This window comes from Hylobates moloch, unplaced genomic scaffold, assembly GCF_009828535.3.
Source record: "Hylobates moloch isolate HMO894 unplaced genomic scaffold, HMol_V3 SCAFFOLD_3, whole genome shotgun sequence".
NCBI classification, from domain to species: Eukaryota; Metazoa; Chordata; class Mammalia; order Primates; family Hylobatidae; genus Hylobates; species Hylobates moloch.
The window spans coordinates 136995370-137011490 of NW_026652278.1; the positions used below are offsets into that span (position 1 = coordinate 136995370).

At 41.0% G+C, this 16121-nt stretch overlaps 1 protein-coding gene across 7 annotated transcripts in view; it reads right to left on the reverse strand.

Moving 5' to 3' along the window:
- ZNF827 (zinc finger protein 827) overlaps positions 1-16121 on the reverse strand; it is a 176646-nt gene that overhangs the window by 142908 nt on the left and 17617 nt on the right. For 3 of the 7 annotated variants that reach the window (XM_058436792.1, XM_058436794.1, XM_058436793.1), the window contains exons 1-2: positions 2850-3654; positions 1546-1593 (exon numbers count right to left, since the gene is read on the reverse strand). The exons of 1 other annotated variant lie outside the window; for it this stretch is intronic. In XM_058436792.1, coding sequence (XP_058292775.1) covers positions 1546-1593; positions 2850-2856 — 55 coding nt within the window. In that variant the 5' untranslated portion in view covers positions 2857-3654. Of the gene's footprint in view, positions 1-1545; positions 1594-2849; positions 3656-16121 lie in introns of those variants that run through there. 3 more of the 7 variants (XM_058436791.1, XM_058436795.1, XM_058436790.1) reach the window with 2 other exon arrangements.

Consider the following 16121-nt stretch of genomic DNA (forward strand, 5'->3'; position numbering starts at 1 on the left):
TTTTCTCTGTTAAAAACAGTCTGGTTCTTTGTGATCTGCCACATTTCCTTCTTCCCACTTGATTTCAACATTTTTCATCTTTCCTGAAATTGGCGGCGACCCTAAACTCATCACTTCCCCAGTGGCTTCTTGGAGAGATGCTTTTTACCAAACACCAAGCAGTCAACATCAATTTCAACAATAGGGCTAATTTTATGTTTCTTTGGCAAACCACCTTCCTTGATTTCAGATTAAACATCTCATCCTTCAGTAGAATCACATAGGAAGTATCCTATAAATAGTAAGTCAAAAGTTTAAAAATCCCTACAGTAAGAATTTGTTGAATATCTGCTCAAAGAATCTTTTCTTTAACCTTTATTATTAAATGAAGTACATTCATTAAGTGAAGTAAGGGGAAAATATATTATTCAAATTTAAATACTTTTAGGTCATATGTGTGTCATACCAGAGTAGCTCAAGATAGTCAAGAATGGTTCTAAACTAATGCAGTAGGGTCACCTAACAACATACATAAAATCTAGGTTTTGAGAACCACAAGAAGTTACAACCACACATCCAATCTTGTCATCTTACTCAGACTATTAAATATGTTAAGTAAAGGTTACTGGCTGAATCAAAGACACACGACCGCGTAGAGCTAATGCAGAAACCAAGAACCCCAAATCTCTGAGCTGGCCCAGTGCTTCTCTGCAAGGTTCCACTGCACAATCTGCAGACAGAACCTCTGAACAACGACTTCTAGAGAGCTCTGAGCAGCTGCTCACCCCCTTTCCATTCCCCCATCCTTCCTGCCAACCTCTTGAATCAGAAATCAGCAAGGGATTCTCTTAGATAAGGACACATTCACTCTTTATCTTGAGACAAATCATTAAGAGGTGAGCACTCATTATTCCTGTACTCTAATCTCTTCATTCCCATTCTGCCTCTTCTTTGTTGCAGTCGGTCAAAAGGAGATTCAAATGCCTAAAGAATTTAGCACTTCTACTGGCAAAGTCCCAAAAGCAAAGCTTAATTTCCTAACCCCCTCCACACCCTCAGGGAGCAAGAATATTCCCCCTCCAAACGTGCTGAAACAGGTGAGTGTGCAAACAGGTAAGTGTGCCAAAGGCTAAAGAAACCGTCAATTCAGGTTCTAATCCTACCAAGCAGTGATACAGATATCCGAACATTCTTGAAAGATACAACAGCTAATATCTACATTTGAAGCAACTTTCCTAACCTTGTCAAAACACAAACTCAAAACAAACAAGTGAGTAAACAAAGTATTTCTTAAACAGAACTGTTTGTGGCCCCTAAAATGCCTAGATAATTTCTCAACCATCCATCCCTCTATTGTTTGCAGACTCGATCACTGAGATACACACACCTCTGGACTGCAAGAAAACTTGGATGCATAAAGAGTATCTTTTAAATTCATAATACTCTATTAATCACTTTTCTGAAGATGCTGCTACTGAAATTGAGGTTATTCAAGAAATAAGTTACCATATAATTTTAATGCATGGCATAGAAAGAGAAAGAGCAGAAACTTGAGGAGAAACATACCTGAAATTATTCTGGCAATACCTGAGGTCAAATAAACGGTGAGAGGAGCTTTGGGAGAAATGAATGCAAGAAAATGAGTATGTGCAGAGGGTGGGGAAAAATTGTAAGAAGCTCAAACAAATACGTCTGTGTTCACAAAACAGCAAGGATTTTCTCCCACTTTTTTTTTCTTTTTTTGCCTGCTGGGCTTCTCTATTTTCATGTCCAATCTCATCAAGGAGGAATTCTTGAAGGTTGCAGTGGTCTAGCTATGGTGAGCTCTCCTTCTGCAGAGTCTATAGGACAACCTGCACCTTTCCTAGCCTGGAATTTCCTTTCACACTACATCGTGAGAAAAAGTTCTCTCATTGTGGAGCTCAAAACAAAGCATTTTTGAAATCTAGAAGATGAATTTGCTGGACACAACAAACTTTAGAACATGCAAGCCTTGACGTTTGTGTCTCTGTTTCACAATCTGAGAAGTCTTAGGCAGCAAGACACCACCATTTTCCAGTCTGCCAACCAGCACGGACTCTTCACATGGAATCACAGAGCAGCACTGCACAAGCCAGGGTCCTGGAAGTGCTTCCTGTGGTACAGTGACCATGGATTTCACAGCTTTCTTAACCAAGGCTTCCCGGGGAAGCCTCTAAATGGCCAATGTAAACAACTTCCTTGTAAATACATTATTTTTAACCTCCAGAGAAGAAAGCTATTTCCATTGCTAATTTTACAACAACCTCTGTCTCTGACTGTCAGGTTCACACTCATTCTTGTCAATTTTACACAACAGTCTGTTTTTGTGTGTGTTTTCCCTTTAAATCAGAAACACAAAGAATTAAGAATAGCAATGGTGCAATTACAGAATGAAAATATGCTGAATAAATTTTGTTTCCATGTGGCGAATATTTCTCCTTTGGGGAAAACAAAACAAAATTCCACTACCTAACACATTTATTTATAATTCAGTTCTCAAGCAGCAACTCGGTAACTTGATATCTACAACTCTTGCTGCATTCTCGGTAGAGAATGTCTTTTCAACTCACTTCCTTTTTGGTTTGACAGTTTTAATCAGATGCATTTAATTGGACCAATATACATCTCAGAGCATCCTCGTTCAGAGTTCAGAAAGATTGTGAGTGCACAGTGAAAAAAATATATAACAGACACCTATTAATTTTCATGCTTTTTGGTTTAAGCTAGTGGGGAAGGAAGCCTAAAAGTCCCATTTCTAAATCTACTCGCAAACTATTCCCACCAGTCAGTCCATATGAATCTAGCCAGCAGGTTTTAATGAGAACAGGACTTAAATTCTTAGGACTCACCTGGCATAGGACTGGAGAGATGCTTTCTCACGGTCAAATCTCTAACAGTGTCTCCAACACTCTCTTCTTGTGACCACAGGTATGTTCACCTGGTACCTACCAACCAACCTTCTGGTTTATTTTCATGTAAAAATCTTGTAAGTTTTCCCTTTCCTACTAATACACTTCTATAGCTAAATATCTATGCCTTTTAAGATCATACATTTCCATTAGCATTATCAGTTATACTCATAATAAGTGTTGCAAATCATACAACCAACTTTTACATGCAGTTTTACATAAAAGTAGTTTGTAAGTTTAATACAAAAGTTATTAGCAAAACCAGTGCCACTAATTGACTTAATTCAACAAGCATTTACTGATCACCTACTACGTTCAGGGAACTGTTCCCCGCAAAGGGAAACTCAGAGACACAACAGTCTCTGGCATAAAAGTTTCTAATTAACAGAAGAGTGAGGGTTTCACAGGCATTCAAAGCATAATGACTGGTGCCACCATACAGAAACAGCAAGGGTTGTGTAAGCACAAAAGAGGGAATAATTAACTCCAGAGGTGCAGGTGGCTTTGGAAATGGACCTCAAAGGATGAGGGCGATTTTAATGGTAGACAAAAATTCATTTACAAGCAGCCTTGCTCCTCAGCAAATTATGAAAAAGGAAATATGCCAGTCATGGAGAAAGCTAATATTCAAGTGATATATGTTAGACAAATTAACCCAATGAAAAAATTTTATATTTTTATAAAATACACTATCTTCACATTTAAAAAATATACTATCTATTGATTTGTCAAAGGTAGACCTTACCAACTATTTTACCATACTCACTAGTTTTGAAATCAAACTATTACATTATATTTACCTGGAGGCAAGGCTATGAGTTAGTCATTTTTGTGTTCCTTCTTGATGCCCTGCTCATAGTTGGGGTATCTGGGTTCCTGTGGTTGTAAATGACAGAAAACCAGCAGGACCGCATGAAGCAATAAGGGAATTTTCTCAGTTCCTGTACCAAACAATAAAGGGGGCACAATGGAGCCAGCATCAGATAGGATGTCGAAAGCACCATCAGGGCGCTCTCTCTTTCGCCTCTAGTCTCTTCCTCTCAGGCCACTTTTCCCAGGAGGCTGAAAACCTGGCTGCAACCGGTTCTGGGTTTTCACTCTCAATGACTTCCCACTAGAGAAAGGTCTTTCCGCCTCTGATTGGCCTGTTGGAGGTCATGTTCCCCTCCATGGGCCTATCACTGAGGCCAGGGGGCGGGTTCTACAATGGGCTCAATGTGGGTCACAGAAGAAAGGAGAGGGAAGAGGTATCAGGAAGACAAAAGCAATGACCTCTATAATGTTTAATAAAGGTTTCTTCTGCCGCATATCAGGCTGTTCTGAACCAATTTTATGATGCTAAGCATAAAACACATCCGCATTTAGGCCGGTTTTACTTGCCAAGTTTTAAATTGTCCCTTTGTAGCCTGAAAGCCTTAGCACATCCCCCACACCAGGTCTGCCTGAAACTAAGAGACCTCTCGCGTCTTCAGGGCTCCAAGTCCACAGTCTGAGGTAAACGCACGGCCAGCAATCGGCTTCACAGGACAGAGACTCGGAGATTACAGTTATCGAAACATGGATGTCCAGGACACCCAACCGCTGTCAGCGTGCCCAGGAAGAAAATGTAAGAACTGCTAGTTATTTAAAACTGCCAGGGTGGAGAAGACAACCAGATTCCTGTCACCAGTCCAGCTAGGGAAAAGGTGCCGCAAAGGCATGAGGAAGTGAGAGGAAGTCTGGAGAGGAGAGGAGTCCACACACAGGGGGGAGGGGGGGCTCTTGGGTCAAGACGAGCATTTGGCACACAGCAACACTTTCAAATCATTATTCTAAATGACCGTGAGTAAAATAAAGGTAACACAAATGAAGGCATCACTCGTCTGCAGAGTGAGTTCCAAACAGTAGCTAAGTCAGTTTCAGTATTCTTCATATAAAGTGCTTAGCCAGACCTTCCACGGCCGAGGAACTGCCCGTGCTCCTCCCTCTACCTGCCCGTCTCAGCAGGAATGGCAACTCCTCCATCCTTTCAATAGCTTAGACCCCAAACCATGCCACCTCCCTTGACTCTTCTCTTTCTCTCAGACCGCACATCCAATTCATTCTCGGATTCTGTTGGTTCTACCTTCAATAGAGGTACCAAATCTGGCCACTCTGCACCATTTCCACCACTACTACTACCCAGGTACCCAGTGCTGCCATCCCCCATCTGTACTACGGCAGTAGCCTTCCAACTGGTCTCCTCACTTGCCAACCTTGCTCCATTATTCTCACCAGCAGCCAAAGTAAGTTCTCAAAAATAGTATGTCAAATTCCATTACTCCCATCCCCAAAACCTCCACAATGGTTTCCCATGTTTCTCAGAATAAAATACAAAACTCTTACCTGAACCTCAAGGCATCCCTAGTCATCTCCTTGTGACCTCCTCTCCTAACACTCTCCCTTACTAGGAAAATAAGCTCCTGCCTCAGGGCCTTTGCAATTGCTCTTCCTTTGCCTGAAACAGCCACATGCTTAATTCCCCTAATTCCTCAGGTCTGCCCTCAAACCTCACTGTTTTTTAGAATACAAGCTCCGAGGGAGGACTTTGTTTTGGTTGCTGCTGCATCCTCGGCATTTAGGATGGTACTGAACACAGAGCAGGCACTCAATTATTATTTGTCCAATGCATAAATGAAATGGAAGAATAGGCTGAACAATCATAAAGGTAACATCTGTCAGTGATGGAAATAAGAACTATTTTCAAAATTGTAAATTAGAATGCTATTTTTCTCATGTGAGTCAAACATGGAACAGGGAAAAAGCCTGTTTTGCAAACTTTTCCACCAGTTTCCCCAAAGGCCAAGAAAGAACAGCACTGCAGGGGAACTTGGTATTAAAGTCGCCGCCCCCTCTAAGAAGCCTCAACTTTCTTTGAGTTTTAGCTTAACATTTCAAGTGACTTCCGCATTCCACTCTATACACAGCTGTGCCATCAAGGAAACTTTATTCTCTAGAAAGATGCAACCTGTTTCTCCAGGTACCGACTTGCTTTGGAGAAACATGTACCGTGTTTGTAGAAGCAAGAATGTATAAAAATATCTAGCACAATGCCCAGAGCTCAATAATGGGTGACTGTCATTATTACTGCTACTACTAACCAGAAAACAGTACTAGAACTATTAACCCCACTTTCAAAGACAAAAGCAAAGGCGCAGAGGATAAAGTAACTTGCCAGTAAAATACAATTAATCTGTAAGATATCAAAAACTATTCGTTATACTTGAATTTTGTTATATGAATTATTTTACAGATGGAAAAGCCTTGGAAATCTACTCTACATGGCTAGTCTCTAGTTAGAGGCCTAGAGAGGGCCAGAGATTTGCCCAAGGTCCCCTAGGTGATTTCCAAACATAGGCAGTGCTTGAGCTCAGATGTCCCAATACTACTAAATCATGGTACTTTTCAATCAGCATTAAGTGAATGAATGAATTCTAGAACAAGCAACTGCATACAGTAGGCTCCCAATAAACATTTGTTGAATGAATGAACAATCACGAAAACACATCTGGAGCTATGATAGATGTTTTCATATTCATCAGCAAATTTCATCCTCACAATAATTTTATATGGGAAACCAAACTCTTCATTTTACAGACCAGAAAACCCAAGTTCCACAGTTAATGGCTTACACAACATGCATGCTTACTGAGTGACAAAGCCAAGTTGAAACCCAAATATTCAGAACATCTGACAATATGTGAGGAGCTTGACAAAAAAATAATTTTTCAGGTAACCAAAAATTACCAAAGTACATCAAGCACGCAATATTTTCAAAATTTTATTTTGATGGGATTTAAAAGTGCATACACACTCAAACATAACATGTTGATGCTGTTATTATGTTTGTTATACATAAATGTGTTTCAGGAGCTACTGGAACTTTTCAGCAGTTTGTCCCTCCGTTGAATGGCCCAAAGCAACTATGTATTTTAAGTTCTTATTCCTGCTTTAATAGTCTTTTTGAATACTTTTGTTCTCCATTATATCCTCAGCAGAGACTCTTTCTCCTATACTTATAACTCTTTGTATGCATAAACTGAGATAAAAATCGCCAGGCTTATTAAAACTGTGTACAAACTTGGAATGAATACCCAGTATCATGGGTTGAATTGTGTTCTCTCAAAAGATATTGAAGTTCTAACCCCCAGTACATGTGACTGTGACCTTATTTGGAAATAGGCTTCTGCAGATAATCAAGTGAAGATGAGGTCATTGGGGTGGACTCGAATCCAGTATGACTGGTGTCCATATAAAAGGGGGAAATTTGGATGCAAAGACACGCATGCACACAGGAAGAACACCATGAGATGAGTTATGCTATCACAAGCCTAGAAACTACCAGAAGCTGGGCGAGAGGCCTGGAACAGACCCTTCCCTACCACCTTCAGAGGGAGTGTGGCCTTGTGGACACCTTGAGCTCAGACTTTTAGCCTCCAGAATTGTGAGACAATAAATTTCTGTTGTTTAAGCACTGGTTTGTGATACTTTGTTACAGCAACCCAAGAAAACTAATATAAGTATATTTGGATGAAGGCCTGAGGCATTTTTCCTGAATTTGTTCACCTCTGGATTCTCAACTATAGCCTCAGTTTGTAATGTAGTTTTTGTAATAAGCTGGATATTATTACATAAAACTGACCACAATGCTGATCAGTGTTAAGTCCTGTAAGGCTGGAAGGACTATGAGTGGACTAATAAGTTATTTTTGCTTATTTCTCAATTTTAGTCAAATTTCTTTCAAATGAAAGGTTTAAAAAAATAGGCCAAGCATGGTGGCTCACACCTATAATCCCAGCACTTTTGGAGGTCAAGGCTGGTGGATCACTTTAGCTCAGGAGTTCAAGACCAGCCTGGGTAATATGGTGAAACCGCATCTCTACCAAAAATACAAAAATTAGCCAGGTGTGGTGGTGCATGCCTGTGGTCCCAGCTACTTGGGAGGCTGAAGCAGAAAGATAACTTGAGATGAGGAAGCAGAGGTTGCAGTGAGTCATGACTACACCATTGCATTCCAGCCTGGGCAACAGAGTGAGACCCTGTCTCAAAAACAAAACAAAACAAAACAAAACAAAAAAACCCCACACATTACCAAAGAGGCCTTCCCTTACTAGGGCTACTTAGAGATATCCAAACAAAAAAAATACTCATCCTTATATCCTTACTCACGTTTCAGCAAATTAATAAGAAAATCTTTTCTTTTGTTGAAAAGATAGCTTGAATTTACTCGCCAAAAGGCCAATCTAAAGACCAAAATGGGACTGGTTAGTCCACGGATTGATTACTTGCTCCCTCACCCTTTCATGCACCTCTGTATTACAAAAGGGACATAGAATCTGTCCCCTCAAGCAATCAGAAGTAAATTTACCATGGCTACCACATCGTTATCAGAAAAATTGTCTGCTAAGGCTGATAAATCAGTTGATTATCTGCTTCCTTGACTTTTATTTCTTTTTGTATAAACGTTTTCATCTAACATTACCAATACTTATTAGAAGATCAGTAATAAATTACCAAACTACTGAAATCGCCAGGAAGTCTTTACTAGGTCAAAGAACCTAACCAAAAATGAACACCCTCAACAGCCCTAACCATATAACAATGCACTCTACAGTCTAAGAAATAGCATTCTATGGATAGAGAAATGGCTACTTATCAAAATCTTAGCTTATACATAAAATGACACATTTCTTTGTAGACACACACACACACACACCAAGAGCACTGGCATCATGTACCTTGTAATGAAACATATTATAGTCATCATCATTCTGTCTGCCAAAGAAAAACTTCATACAGTAAGTCATTTATTTACTAAAAATATACATATATCCAGAAAGAAAAGGGCTGTGGGAGACAAGAGACTTAGCAAGGGAAAAGAGACAAAATAGCTTTTTATTTAGGCTTAAATACATATAAAACAAAAGCTGCAAGGAGGCAGCCCCCTGCAACCCACCAACACATTCACAAAATGATATTGATGCAATTTATCGTATGAGAATATTTTTTACCAGTTATGCACAAGAATCCATGAGAGCAAAGGACAATCCATTTCAAGGACAGCCCTAACTCAAAGTTAACTTTAAACACTGATTTAGGCCAACAGTTTTAACCTTTACTCCTACTAGGCTTTGTGCCAGGACTGCTATCAAGTGGTCAAATGTATTCTTATTCCTTGTCTCCTTTTATTTTCCCTGCCCACCTTCTGGTACACACAGAAGTCAACAATAGAGAGCAAAAAAACAACAAAAATTAACAAAAACTGCAATCAACCAACAAGCTAAGGTAATTCCAAGGGCCAGGATACCCCACAGCTAAATTAACATTCCCTTAACAACTCAAGTCCAATGGTTTTATCCATTTAATTCTCTTTGAAGAATCCTGAAGGTATCTTCCTTTCTTCTCAGGCATTCCTCAGGCATGCTCTTGGGGTTTTCACTAAGAGGGCTTTTCTAGATCTTTCACCTAAAATAAACCCAGCACTGTTTTCTAGGGCTTTGTCACCAGCAGTGATGCTCCTGAGGAGCCATTCATTCCATCCCCAACAAAACTCGGATGCTTCTTGTCTTAGTTGATTTCGTGTTGCTAAAACAGAATACTTAAGACTGGGTAATTTATAAGGAACAGAAATTTACTACCTCAAGGTTCTGCAGCCCTCGGGGCCACATGTAGCGCGGGTCTTCTTGCCGCATCATGACAATAGAAGGCATCCTGTGCTGCGAGAGAGCAAGAGCAAGAGATAGCCAAATTCACTTTTATAAAAACTCATTCTCTTGGCCGGGTGCGGTGGCTCATGCCTGTAATCTCAGCCCTTTGGGAGGCTGAGGCGGGCGGATCACCTGAAGTTGGGAGTTCAAGACCAGCCTGACCAACATGGAGAAATCCTGTCTCTACTAAAAATACAAAATTAGTCAGGCATGATGGCACATGCCTGTAATTCCAGCTACTCGGGAGGCTGAGGCAGGAGAATCACTTGAACCTGGGAGGCAGAGGTTGCCATGAGCCGAGATCGTGCCATTGCACTCCAGCCCAGGCAACAAGAGCGAAACTCCATCTCAAAAAAAAAGAAAAAAATCACTCTCTCAATAACCAACACACTCCCGAGATAAGGATACTAATCCATTCATAGGGCAGCGCTCTCCTGACCTAATCACCTCTTAAAGGTTCCACCTCTCAACACTGTTGCATTGAGGACTGAGTTTCCAACATATGAATTCTAGGGGACACATTCAAACCACAGCATTCCACCCTTGGCTCCAAAAACTCATGTCCTTCTCACATGCAAAATATATTAATTCCATCACAATAGCCCCAAAAGTCTTAACTTCTTTCATCATCAACTCAAAAATCCAAAAGTCCAGAGTCTAATCTAAATTAGATATGGGTGAGACTCAAGCTACAATTCATCCTGAGACAAATTTCCCTCCAGCTGTAAGCCTGTAAAATTAAACAAGTTATCCACTTCCAAAATACAATGGTGGGACAGGCATAGAATAGGCATTCTCATTCCAAAGGGAGAAATAGGCAAGAGAATGGGGTAACTGGTCCTGAGTAAGTCCAAAACCCAACAGGGAAAACAATATTAAATCTTAAGATGCCAGAATAATCTCCTTTGACTCCATGTCCCCAATCCCCTGTACACTGGGGTGGGGGTTGGGCCGCCAAGGCCTCAGGTAGCCCCACCCCAATGGCTTTGCTGGGTTCAGTTCATCCAAGGGTTGGTCTTGTGCCTGCAGCTTTCCCAGCCTGGAGCTGCATGCTCCCCTACTTCTACAGCTCCACTAGGCATTGCCCTAGTTGGGGGCTCCCTGCATCAGCTCTGCTCCTGCAGAAAGTCTCTGCCTGGGCCCCCAGGCGGTTGTGAAATCTAGATGAAGGAAGCCATATGCCCACAGCTCTTGAATTTTGAGCACCTGCACACTTCTACCATATGAACATAGCCAAGATTTGCTGCTTACACCTTCCAAAGCTGTGACACCTGGGGTGAACTGGGGGCATGATCTGTACTGGAATGTGGGGAGCAAAGACTTACAGCAGCGCTATGCAGCAAGCCCAGTGTCTCAAGGGCACCCGAGGCCTCTCTTTTTGACATTTCCTTTCCCCAGGCCTTGGCACTCTGGGCCTGTGATGGAAGGGGAGCACTGGTGATCTCCAAAGTACCTTTGGGGTCATTCTCTCATTGTCCTTTGGCTTCCTTCTATCCATGTTAATCTCCTTATCAATCAGTCAGTTGCTGGGCCACATCTATGGTTTCCTCTCCTGAAAATGTTCTTTCATTCTCTGCTACATGGCTAGGCTGAGAATCCTTCAAATTCCTCATTTCTGTTTCCCTTTTAATTATAAATTCCATCTTTAAATCATTTCTCTCCTCTCATTTTACTGTATGAAGTTAATAGAAGCCATGTAGCTCCTTCAACATTTTGCTTAGAAATTTCTCTCAAGAGATACCCTAGTTGATGGCTCTTAAATTCTGCCTTCCTAAAAGCCCAAGGGTATGGACACAATTGGGCCAAGTTCTTTGCCACATCATAACAAGGATGGCCTTTACTCCAGTTTCCAATAATTCCTCTTTTCTATCTGAGATCCCATCAGAATGGCCTTTACTGTCCATATTTCTACCAACATTCCGATCACAGCCCCTTAATTAATCTCTAAGAAGTTTCTTAGTTTACCACTAGCTCTCTTCTTCTGAGCCTTCACCAGAATTGCCCTTAATGCTCTGTTTATAACAATCTAGGCTTTTCCTAACCTGCTCCTCCAAATTCTTCTAGCATCTATCCGTTACCCAGTTCCAGAACCACTTCCACATTTTCAAGTATTTGTTATAGCAAGAACCCTGCTTCTTAGTACCAATTTTCTGTCTCAGTCCATTTTATGTTGCTATAACAAAACACCCAAGACCAGGTAATTTGTAAAGAACAGAAATGTATTGGGCTCACAGTTCTGGAGGCTGGGAAGTCCAAGATCAAGTGGCTGTATTTTGTGAGGGCCTTCTTGCTGCATCATAACATAGTGGAAGGTATCACTTGGAGACAGAGAGGGCCAAACTGGTTTTTGTAACAAACCCACTCCCATGATAATAATATTAATCCAGCTATGAAGCCAGAGCTTCTTACGGTCCCTCTTGATTACCTCTTAAAGGCCCCACCTCTCAACACTGTTGCATTGGCAATTATTTCAAACCCATGAACTTTGGGGAACACACTCAAATCATAGCACTTTGGAAAATGCATCAAGTGGTAAGATTGAAGTTTGGAAACATGTTCTACTGCTACTTTGGATAAGGCTCAACTCCAAGGTAGCTGGTCCAAAAAAAAAAAAGAAAAAACAGCATTCATATGTCATTTCCTGGGAGTGACCACTTATATTATTCCTACATCAGTTCCTCTGGTTCTTGACCTTTTAGGTGACTGTTAACTGCCCTAATTTTGTATTTGAATAAAAACACCACTTCTTTTTCACCTAAGAACTGTCTGCAGTTCTATAGCTGCAACATTCCCACATATTATAAGAATTTCATTAACCAGCTTATCCTCCACCCAAAACTGGTATTTTTAAAGGAGAGTGAAAATATATTGGGCAATTTAAAGAAGTTATTTGAAAAACACAAGTTTGAAAAGCTTTTGATATATTAGGTTGGGGCAGAATGTAATTACGGTTTTGCCATTACTTTTAATAGTAAAAACATCAATTACTTTTGCACCAATCTAATAAATTTGCTCAACTAATCAGGCTTTGTTTTAAATCTTTATTTTGAAGTTACTTACAGAAAACTTAATTTTTAAGAAAAATTTCCACATTAATATCAGCAGTAGTAAATCTGACTTTATGCTTTGTGAGGCACATATGGTCTCTGTCCTTATATTTTGTTGATGTTGTTATTTTAAACAACCCTTTAAAAACGTAAAAACTATTCTTAGCTCAAGGCAGAAAAAAAAAAAAAAAAAAAAACAGGCTACAGTTTGCAGACTTCTGCTCTCCAGAACAGGTACTTTTTCTTTATTAAAAAAAAAAAAGCAGAATGATGCTCTAAAATAGCAATGAGCTAAGATTGCACCACTGCACCCCAGCCTGGGCAAAAAAAGTAAGACCCAGTCTCAAAAAAAAAAAAAAAAAAAAATTCTGATATATGGCAACAATTTTCATTATCATCTTTTTAATCCAGCCACTTGTGTAAGTCATTGAGCACCTTTGTGCCTCAGTTTCTTCATCTATAAAATGAGGGGTTAGGATGGATCAGTGGTTTCCAAACCCCACATAGAAGAAGCCTGGGGCTCTTGGGCAGGGCTGGGTTCTACAGACCCACCCCCAGCTCTCACCCCAGCACACACCCAGCCTGCACAGCCCTGTTTTGGCTTTGATCTTTTCTACATAGTAGAGCTCTCCATAAAGACAAGGAAGGGTTCCACCTATTTTGTTTTGTTTTGAAAGCCACTGTTTTAGATGACCTCAGGGATCCTCCTGGTGCAAATCCTCTACGAATCCACTTTGGGTCATCAATCATTATCCAATCATCTTATTGGGGACTAAGTGTCAGGTAAATAGAAATGATTTAAAATCTTATATTGAGCCAGGCACAGTGTCTCACACCTATAATCCCAGCACTTTGGGAGGCTGAGGTGGGGTATCACTTGAGGCCAGGAGTTTGAGACCAGCCTGGGCAACATAGCAAGACTCCCATCTACAAAAAGTTTAAAAATAACCCAGGGCTGGTGGCATGTGCCTCTAGTACCAGCTACTTGGGAGGCTAAGGTGGGAGGATCACTTGAGACCAGTAAGTGGAGGCTGCAGTTAGCTGTGATCACACCACTGCACTCCACCCTGGACAACAAGAGTAAGATCCTGTCTCAAAAATTAAAATAAAAACAAATCCTATATTGAGTATTCAAAAGAGGAGAGGCAAAAACAAGAAAGATCTTATTCTAAGGGACCACCTGTACTTGTTCAGATTTGTGGAAATTCACTGGATAGCCAAATCAAGTGGGTTCCCAAGTCCCACACATACTCATGAAAGGGAGAGCTCACTTTGGGAGGCCGACGCGGGCGGATCACGAGGTCAGGAGATCGAAACCATCCTGGCTAACACGGTGAAACCCCGCCTCTACTAAAAAATACAAAAAATTAGCCGGGTGTGTTGGCAGGCGCCTGTAGTCCCAGCTACACAGGAGGCTGAGGCAGGAGAATGGCGTGAACCCGGGAGGCGGAGCTTGCAGTGAGCCGAGATCGCGCCACTGCACTCCAGCCTAGGGGACAGAGAAAGACTCCGTCTCAAAAAAAAGAAAGGGAGAGCTCATTCCTGCATCTCTCTGCTTAGAGCACTGGGAAAAGCAGAATGCTTTAGCAAAGGAAGGACCACTGAGCTGGGACTCAGAGACTTGGTTCCACTTTGAATTTGGAATTTACCAGCTATATAACTTCTGAAGTTTATTTAACAAAAATTGAAGACCCTACTATAAACGAACTCTTAGACATGGTATGAGGAATACAGTGGTGAACCAGAAATATGAAGAATGCTCTGTCCCCCATTACTCAAATCCATTATCCATAAAGTAGAGTAATAATACTGCTCTCTCTCCCATACATGGTGGTCCTGCCGAGATGGCTAAGTACATGTAAACTGCGAAGCATGGATAACATTAAAACAGAAACCTGTAGATTCTCCTCCTTTTAAGTAAATAAAATATAATCAACTCCAACAATTCACTAATATTGGTGAAATAGGGCCACAATAAGTTTTGTATAGCAAAAAATCTATTTATACAGCATGAAACAGCACGGCAAAATAGAAAGGCACAAGCTTTGGAACCAGACACTCCCACTCGAGTCTTATCCTGCTATACACTAGGCCCACCTGAAGTCTACAAGCACCTTCTCCTGTTTAGAGTATAAGATACTAATATCTGCAATTGTACAGGGTTATGTAAAGGTAAATTAGCATTATATAAGTAAAGCACCTGGCACAGAGTTGACGCTTAGTGAATAATAGCTTTCCCTTTTTCCCAGGCACCTAGAAATCTCAGATGAGAAAACACTATGTTTTAAAGAGGACAGCTTACCTCAGAACTGTTGATATTGTTACCCAGCTCTATATCATAATCACCCCAACCAAAGAAGACAGGAAACTTCTGGTTGTTATGACCATGGAATCCAGATGCAGAATATGCCCAGTCATCAGGAAAATCTGACAGTCTTGGCACAGTTTGAGGACAGAAAGAGAGCAACAGCCAACAGCTGAGGGGAGACTCCACAGTCTGGAATGTGCCACAGACTTCCAACCACAAAAGTTCTCTCTTGCACTTAGACGGTGGTATCCCCTGCAGCATAGGCCACGGCCTCTGCTCTTCTGGGCAAGTCTCCTCGGGAAGGGAGGAGAAGCATGTGACTCCCTCCAGTCATCTCCAGGCTACATTCACGTGAATGTCCAGGGTACTGTTCATAGCCTCCTATACCCAGCCCAGGACAATTTAGGCAAATCGTTTTCTCATTTTTGAAAGAGGAAGACAGCAAGAGATGGTCTCTAAAGTCCTTTCCACCTCTAAAACCCTTTGATTCTGTGACCCAGTCTTAACTTTGTTTATTCATTCAGCAGTGTTTATGAAACACCTCCTGTGGGATTCCTCCCTTCTTAACTTCATTCATGTGTTCATTCAACAATATTAATAGAACATCTCCTATTTCTTGAATTCTGTGCCCAGCTCTTTACTTCCCCCTCCATTCATTTATTCAGCATTATTTATTGACCACCTACTATAATCAGTTACTGTTATGTGCAAGAATGAACAAAAATGAATAAGAAAGTCCATGCCCTTTAAAAGCTCACAGTCAATAAGAACATCGACTAGTAAGCAAATATACTATGCACACGAAGTTATTATGATAGAGCTATGGGAACCAGGGGAGGAGATGCCTAATTCTACCCAGCAGGTGGGACGATGGAGGAGGGGAAGCAGGAAAGGCTTCTCAGAGAACTGAGTGTTGCAGGCTAAGTACCAGGTTATCAGGCACATAAATGAGTTGAAGATATTTCAGAAACAGAGAAAAGAATATGCCAAGAAAAGGAGGTATAAGTATGATTTGCAGAACAGATAGTTCAGTACGGATGAAACAAGGAGTATACAACATGGCAGAGGAAAGGGGCTCAGATGACAAAGCATCTTCTAGATTTTGCTTCTTGGCAAAGTCTAGAAGTCCAGA